Source organism: Bufo gargarizans, chromosome 6 (assembly GCF_014858855.1).
Source record: "Bufo gargarizans isolate SCDJY-AF-19 chromosome 6, ASM1485885v1, whole genome shotgun sequence".
In the NCBI taxonomy this organism is placed as follows: domain Eukaryota; kingdom Metazoa; phylum Chordata; class Amphibia; order Anura; family Bufonidae; genus Bufo; species Bufo gargarizans.
The window spans coordinates 109406287-109414593 of NC_058085.1; the positions used below are offsets into that span (position 1 = coordinate 109406287).

An 8307-nucleotide genomic window follows, 5' to 3' on the forward strand; every position below is an offset into this window, starting at 1 on the left:
CTGTTTTAAGAGGTTTGTCCCTACAGCGTTCCCTTTTGCAGCATAATTGACCAGTCCCCTTCATTCTCTGGGTCAGTATGATTACAACTAGAGATAAGCAAATTTAATGTTATGAAATTCGTTCATGCTTCGTTGTGGTAAAAGTAGAATTGCTTTATGGATTCCATTACCATGGAACATAACGCAATTCTATGACGGAATGCATAACAGAATTCGTTCATCTTAAATTACGATATCACATATGCATAGATATTTATGTCTAAATAGTGTACAAATAGATAAAAATCTTTAGTTTTTATTGACACCATTCTGGAGTGTGTTCTCATATTTTATTCAATTTTTGGGGGGTAAGATAAGCAATGAAAAATTGGCCATTTTGACCCTTTTTTTTTCTGTTACGATATTCGCCGTATTGAAAAAATATTTTTATATTTTAATAGTACGAGTTTTTTGGATGTGGTTATGCCCATGATGTTTTTTTATATTTTTTGTTATTTATGTATTTTTTTTTTATTTGTTCTATATTAATTGACACATTGACAACACATGCACACTCACATGAGCCGTGTTAGGAGGAATTCTGTTGACCAAATAAGCATTTGACCGACAGCTATTGAAGGTGTATGGGCACCTTTAAGTAGCATGAGAAAGATGTCTGGTCTCCACTAAGCTATCTTTCTTACATAGGGAATGATTTGCATTTTTTGCTGATTGTTAGTGATTATTTTTAGGACTGCAGAGATTAAAACAATTGATTAGTGATATCTTTTAGATGTGGTCATATGCTCACACTTAACATTATTATATTCAGTTATTTTATTTCTCTATCCTCTGCATGAATAGGACAACCTGTAGTAACACTATCGACCTCCCTATGTCCCCTCGTACCTTGGACTCTTTGATGCAGTTTCCAGGAGACGGAGCTGAGGCCTGTACAGGGAATCCATTTGGTAGGTGTCATTTATCCATGCCATTCATTAACATTGCACTTTGCTTTTCATAGGGCAAAGAGCTGTCTCTTTTATTTGTAATAGGTTAAAGCATCACAGAGCTTTCTATTAATGCAACAGACTTTGCATTAATTAATAGTACAGTGTGCACATGCTGATTAACACTGCATCTGTCCATAATATCACTTGCTTCTGGCATATTTTTTGCAGTTTTCCTCTGTGCATAGTGAATGTGTTTGCAGTTTTCTCAGACTTGGTGGGTGGAGACTAGATGTCATCCACTGCTCATACTGAAAGAGAAGAATCTGCTTACTAACCGTCTCACAGTCACTCAGAAGCAGTCCCAGCATTATGGAGGACATTACAGAGAAGTGGGGCCCTGTATATTTGTGGATATCCCCTCTCCATAGACTTGCATTGATGTGAAATATGATCCTTCTGCAGAGCTGGCCTTTCTTGGCCGGGAAAAAGGCATTTTTCTAAGTGAAAAGCAATTAGCAAGAGGAGGAGGAGGAGGAGGAGGGGGGCTGGTAAACAGATGATAACAGAAGTACTAGACATTCCACACTGATAAAATACATTACAAAGTTTCACGTGGTTGCTTGTACTATTGATTTGTGCAAAGTTGTGTGAATAGTTAGTGACCATTGTTTTTCAGTGAAGGGCAAATATGGGTCAGGACAATACAGAGCTCTAGGAAATGACTGACTCTTTTTTTTCCTTTCATTCACAGAGAGTGTAACATTCGACATGGAGCTGGCACCTGAATGTGCATCTTCCCCAATGTGATTTTCTTTGTCTACTTGAGCTGTATGACGGTGCCTCTGCCTGGGTATATACACCTTGACTGTGCTACCCTTCTCTTGGATGTTTGGCAAATACCTGCTATTTAATTCTGGTTGGTTATGGAGCCTGCGTTTTATACGCACCAATATATATGGACACGCAGTAACTATTAAGAAATGAACTGTCCATCAGTTTAATTTTGTCTTTTGCTCTCTATATACCTGTCTTTTTGCCAAATGGACTGTTACGGATGATGGGTAGAAAGGAGTACATTTTGGCAATGATTCAGTCTCGATGGCTTCACACTGTCCACAGCTAAATCTACAACTGACCTATCTGAACAGACCAAAGATGTTCACTTCTACTCTGAGAGGTTCCCCACTGCTGTCAGAGATTCCACCCCATATTCTTTAATTGCAATGACTGCCATGAATTGAGTCTGTATCCAAGGGATTTCTCCACATGAATACTTGTATATGAATCTCATTGGCCATTACCAAGGAGAGAAGGGTGACGTGTCCGTAATCCATTTTGAATGAATTTACCCAGTTTATTGTTTTTAGAATGAGACTTTCCTTTACCTGTAAGTATTCCCCTAAAGGAAGTATACCTGTAGTCTCACATACACACTATCTCCATACAGTCGCTGTATATTCCTTTTAACCTAGATATATTTATGAAATGGTAAAGGTGCAATTCCTCCTCCCTTTTTTTTTAAATAACTTTTTAAGGTCATGTTAAATAAACTTTTTACGCATGTATTGGGTAATGCTTGTTAATTTTTGCATTTTTAAAGATGTGTAAAAAAATATCTCCTTTGTTTGATTTGTGTTTATTTTATTTGTATTATGGAGTTTTTGGACTTGGTTTGCTAAGGTAAGTGGATTTGGCCTTAAATAGGTATTCCATAAATGTTAGATTATGTGGGTTTGATCTCTGGGACCTCAACTTGTATGAGAAGGAGTTTGTATGGAGTCACACTTGTGTTGGGAAGTAAGTTGTAATTAATTGTACCAAAACTATTAAGAGGCACATACCTCTTAAGAAATTTGACCTCTTAGACAGGAAATAAAAAAAATCAAATCCATAAGCAGGTATAGATCTGCACCATTTCCCCCTAGTTTACTTGATGGATGTGGCCTAAAATACATCTCCTTGGAGACTGTGCCACTTTTCAAATCTCACCAGTGAGTTACAAATTTGGTGCAGTTCACCGTGCTACTTTAAAAAATTAAAATTTTCTATAAAACTTGGCACAAATAGCTTGGCGTCATTAGTTATGTAAACAGCCATGTTAGAGGAAACGCCTAATTTCAGGTGGCGAGGAGCCAGTCTAGCTTGCAGTGGGACCCCATCCGATCAAACATTTATTACCTATCCAGGCCACACCCATTAACTTGCTGTAGTAAACCTGTCATTCAGAAGTCTGGCTTAAAGGGAGTCTGTCACCAGGAAATGTATTATTAAAGTGGTATTCCAGTTATTACAACTTATCCCATATCCAAAGTTTAGGGAATAACTATTCGATTGGTGGTGGTCCTACAGTTCAGAAGAACGTGGGTCCTGTGCCTGGGCCCACTGAAATGAATCGAGTAGCTGGTCGAGCATACACACAGCTGTTCCGTTCTTCTCTATGGGACTGACAGAGAGAGTGCCATTTCCAATAGTCCTATAGAGATGAACAGCACTGCAATGCTCGACCTGCTGCTCTATTAATTTCAGAGGGAACCCTTTCTTGTAATCGGTGGTGGTCCGTGCAGTTAGACCCTCTGCCTGCGATCTAATATTTATCCCCTATCCTGTGGAAGTGCAGTGCTCCAACATTTTCTCCACTCGCATGCTGTGGTCACTGGTCACAATTAACCACAGCATCTGAGGGGTTAAAAGTCTGTGACTGCCATTATTAATGGTCGCAGACATTAGCCCCGGGTCTCTGCTATTTAAAAAATTGGCAGTGGCCATATTTAAAGTGATGACTTCTGCAATACATGTACAGAAGATATTGTCGAGGGGGATGGATATATATATATATATATATATATATATCTCTATATATAATCTATATCTATATATAATCTATATCTATAATAGATATAGACATATATATCTATATCTCTAGCTAGCTATCTATCTATATCTGTTATACTAGCAGAAGGACATGTTTGTGTGTGTCATTAAAAGATATCAACAGTATCCCCCCATAACAGTGACCTCTACAGCACTCCACCTTTTAACACTGCCCCCCACAGTGCCCTGCCTCCTTTAACAGGGAGTTTCGCAGCACCCCACTCCCTTGACATTGACCTCCTCAGGGGCCCGCCCCCTTAACAGTGACCTATACAGCACCCCGCCTCTTAGGGGACCATCCCCTTATCTGTGACCCACTGTTATCTGCCCCCTTAACAGAGACCTCCAAAGCACCCGTCCCTTTAACAGTCACTGCCATAGAACCCCATTCCCTTAACAGTGACCTCACAGTACCCTGCTGACTTAACAGTAACCTCCACAGCAGCTGCCCCTTTAATAGTGGCCCCTACCCCCTTAACGGTGACCTCCACAGTGCCGTGCCCCTTTAAGGCTAGGGCTACAAGACGAGGTGTCGCGCAACATTTTGTTTTTTACGGGCTTGTGTCTGCTGAGAGTTTTCATTAGCTCGAGCAGCAGACGTGCGTTTTGCTGCAGGAGTCTTCCATCCAACTGCAGTTTTCCTTTTTGGAGGCATGAGTAGTTTAAAAACGTTTCAATTTATAAGAATTCTGACATCCAGTATAGGCACATTCTATTTATGGCTGTGTTATGAAAGCCTGGTACATTAAATGTGAACCTATACACATCATATGACTGAATATTTAAAGGGACTCTGTCAACTCTTTTTACCCTATAGAGATGCGGACATGCACGGCTAGATCGCTGCTAGCATGACCGCAATATATCTGTCCTATATCTGAGTGGTTTTATTGAGTGTAAAAAATGATTTTATATATATGTAAATCAGCCTGTTAAGGAGCCCAAGGGGCTGCACTACCCGTTCTGGAGCCCAGCCACGTCCCCCTGTGAAGGAGCCCAGCACTGCCTGTATCCAGGAATCTCCTCCTTGCTCACAAACTCAGATCGTTGTAATCTTGCTCTGTGCGAGCTCACGCACGCGCAGTTCCTTCCCTGAGGCTTATGCCAGCACAGGGAAGGAACACTATCCCGGCACTGCACATGCGTGAGCTCACGGCGATCTGGCTTTGTGAGCAAGGAGGAGATTCCTGGATACAGGCGGTGTTGGGCTCCTTCACAGGGAGGCGTAGCTGGGCTCCAGAACGGGTAGTGCAGCCCCTTGGGCTCCTTAACAGGCTGATTTACATATATATAAAATCATTTTTTACACTCAATAAAACCACTTAGAGATATGGGACAGGTATATTGCGGACATGCTAGCGGCGATCTAGCCGTGCATGTCCACATCTCTATAGGATAAAAAGAGGTGACAGAATCCCTTAAGGACCTTTGAACTGCTAAAACCTGTGATCAGTTGTTATGGAAACCTGGAGTAGGACCTGCAAGCTTCTATTGGCTGATAAGGGACATGTGACCGTGTGTATGGCAGTAGGGATATGAAGAGAGAGACTTGCAGGCTAATTGTATTGGCTAATGCAGGTCTTTTTTGGGAATATCTCAGAAATTGTACATCCTAAAGAGCTGAGACCCTCTCTAAAACCTTCCTGGACACCCGATGTAGCTGTGTGCCATAAAGAACAGACAGATGTCCTGATAGAAACTCATTTCTATATACAGGGAGTGCAGAATTATTAGGCAAATGAGTATTTTGACCACTTCATCCTCTTTATGCATGTTGTCTTACTCCAAGCTGTATAGGCTTGAAAAACTACTACCAATTAAGCATATTAGGTGATGTGCATCTCTGTAATGAGAAGGGGTGTGGTCTAATGACATCAACACCCTATATCAGGTGTGCATAATTATTAGGCAACTTCCTTTCCTTTGGCAAAATGGGTCAAAAGAAGGACTTGACAGGCTCAGAAAAGTCAAAATAAGTGAGATATCTTGCAGAGGGATGCAGCACTCTTAAAATTGCAAAGCTTCTGAAGCGTGATCATCGAACAATCAAGCGTTTCATTCAAAATAGTCAACAGGGTCGCAAGAAGCGTGTGGAAAAACCAAGGCGCAAAATAACTGCCCATGAACTGAGAAAAGTCAAGCGTGCAGCTGCCAAGATGCCACTTGCCACCAGTTTGGCCATATTTCAGAGCTGCAACATCACTGGAGTGCCCAAAAGCACAAGGTGTGCAATACTCAGAGACATGGCCAAGGTAAGAAAGGCTGAAAGACGACCACCACTGAACAAGACACACAAGCTGAACCGTCAAGACTGGGCCAAGAAATATCTCAAGACTGATTTTTCTAAGGTTTTATGGACTGATGAAATGAGAGTGAGTCTTGATGGGCCAGATGGATGGGCCCATGGCTGGATTGGTAAAGGGCAGAGAGCTCCAGTCCGACTCAGACGCCAGCAAGGTGGAGGTGGAGTACTGGTTTGGGCTGGTATCATCAAAGATGAGCTTGTGGGGCCTTTTCGGGTTGAGGATGGAGTCGAGCTCAACTCCCAGTCCTACTGCCAGTTTCTGGAAGACACCTTCTTCAAGCAGTGGTACAGGAAGAAGTCTGCATCCTTCAAGAAAAACATGATTTTCATGCAGGACAATGCTCCATCACACGCGTCCAAGTACTCCACAGCGTGGCTGGCAAGAAAGGGTATAAAAGAAGAAAAACTAATGACATGGCCTCCTTGTTCATCTGATCTGAACCCCATTGAGAACCCGTGGTCCATCATCAAATGTGAGATTTACAAGGAGGGAAAACAGTACACCTCTCTGAACAGTGGCTGGGAGGCTGTGGTTGCTGCTGCACGCAATGTTGATGGTGAACAGATCAAAACACTGAAAGAATCCATGGATGGCAGGCTTTTGAGCGTCCTTGCAAAGAAAGGTGGCTATATTGGTCACTGATTTTGTTTTTGTTTTGTTTTTGAATGTCAGAAATGTATATTTGTGAATGTTGAGATGTTATATTGGTTTCACTGGTAAAAATAAATAATTGAAATGGGTATATATTTGTTTTTTGTTAAGTTGCCTAATAATTATGCACAGTAAGTCACCTGCACACACAGATATCCCCCTAAAATAGCTAAAACTAAATACAAACAAAAAACTACTTCCAAAAATATTCAGCTTTGATATTAATGAGTTTTTTGGGTTCATTGAGAACATGGTTGTTGTTCAATAATAAAATTAATCCTCAAAAATACAACTTGCCTAATAATTCTGCACTCCCTGTATATGAGACTAGCAGAAGGACCCGGCTTCGCACAGGTATATTTCATTTAATGTTTGTGTCGTTTAAGATATCGACAGTATCCCCCATAACAGTGACCTCTACAGTACGCCACCCCCTTAATAGTAAACTACACAGCCCCTAACCCCCTTAAAACTGCCCCCCAACAGTGCTTCGCCACTTTAAAATGGGACCTCCACAACAGCCCATCCCCTTAGCTCTGACCTTCATACCAGTCCGCCCCTTTAACAGGGGCCTGCCCCCTTAACAGCGACCTATACAGCTCCCCGCCCTTTTTAACAGTGAACTCCACAGTCTCCCACCCCTTAACACTGATTTCCCTCCCCCCCCCCCCACACACAGTGCCACGGGACCTCCACAGCAGTTCATCCCCTTAACTTTGACCTTTACAGCAGCCCGCCCCTTTAACAGTGCCCGCTTATTTAACGGTGACCTCCACAGCGCAGGCCCCTTTAATAGTGGCCCCTGCCCCCTTAACAGTGACCTCCGCAGTACCCGCCCCTTTAACAGTGACAATTTTGTCTCAACAATTATAATGATAGGCTATGGTGTCGTGCTGCGACTGTGACACAACAGTTGCAAAAAATCCATCAAAGATAGATGCATGTAGCAGCTTAGTTGTGCCCTCTGTGTCGTGCGACCTATTGTCCTGTAGCCCTAGCCTAAAGCTGACCTACAGCAGTGAAGAAAAATGGCTGGGTTGGTATGGAAACCTGGAGTAAAACTGTGTGTATGTGGAGACTAAGGGCCATGCGAGCTTCCGTTGGCTGATAAGGGACATGTGACTGTGTGTATGGCAGTTGGGATATGAAGAGAACGGCTTGTATTGGCTAATGCGGGTCTTTTTAGGGAATATCTCAGGAACAGTACGTACTAGAGAGCGGAGACCCGGTCTAAAACCTTCCTGGACACCTGATGTATCTGTGTACCAAATTTGGTGACGATCACCCCAGTCGTTTGGTCACTCATAAAGAACACCGACAGATAGAATCAAATTTTTATAAGGCTACTTTCACACTCACGTTTTTTGGGAATCCGTCATGGATCTGCAAAAAATGGTTCAGTTACCGTAATATAACTGCATGCATCCGACATGAACGGATCCATTTGTATTATGTCTTCTATAGCCATGACTGATCCGTCTTGAACTCCATTGAAAGTCAATGTGGGACGGATCGGTTTTCTATTGTGCCAGATTGTGTTAAAGAAA

General features: G+C 42.1%; 1 protein-coding gene across 3 annotated transcripts in view; it reads left to right on the forward strand.

The window, feature by feature from the left end:
- Positions 1 to 2495, forward strand: part of STAT3 (signal transducer and activator of transcription 3) — an 88818-nt gene extending 86323 nt beyond the window's left edge. For all 3 annotated transcript variants that reach the window (XM_044300000.1, XM_044299999.1, XM_044299998.1), the window contains exons 23-24: positions 844 to 950; positions 1684 to 2495. In XM_044300000.1, coding sequence (XP_044155935.1) covers positions 844 to 950; positions 1684 to 1739 — 163 coding nt within the window. In that variant the 3' untranslated portion in view covers positions 1740 to 2495. The remainder of the gene's footprint in view (positions 1 to 843; positions 951 to 1683) is intronic.
- The last annotated feature ends 5812 nt before the right edge of the window (positions 2496 to 8307 follow it).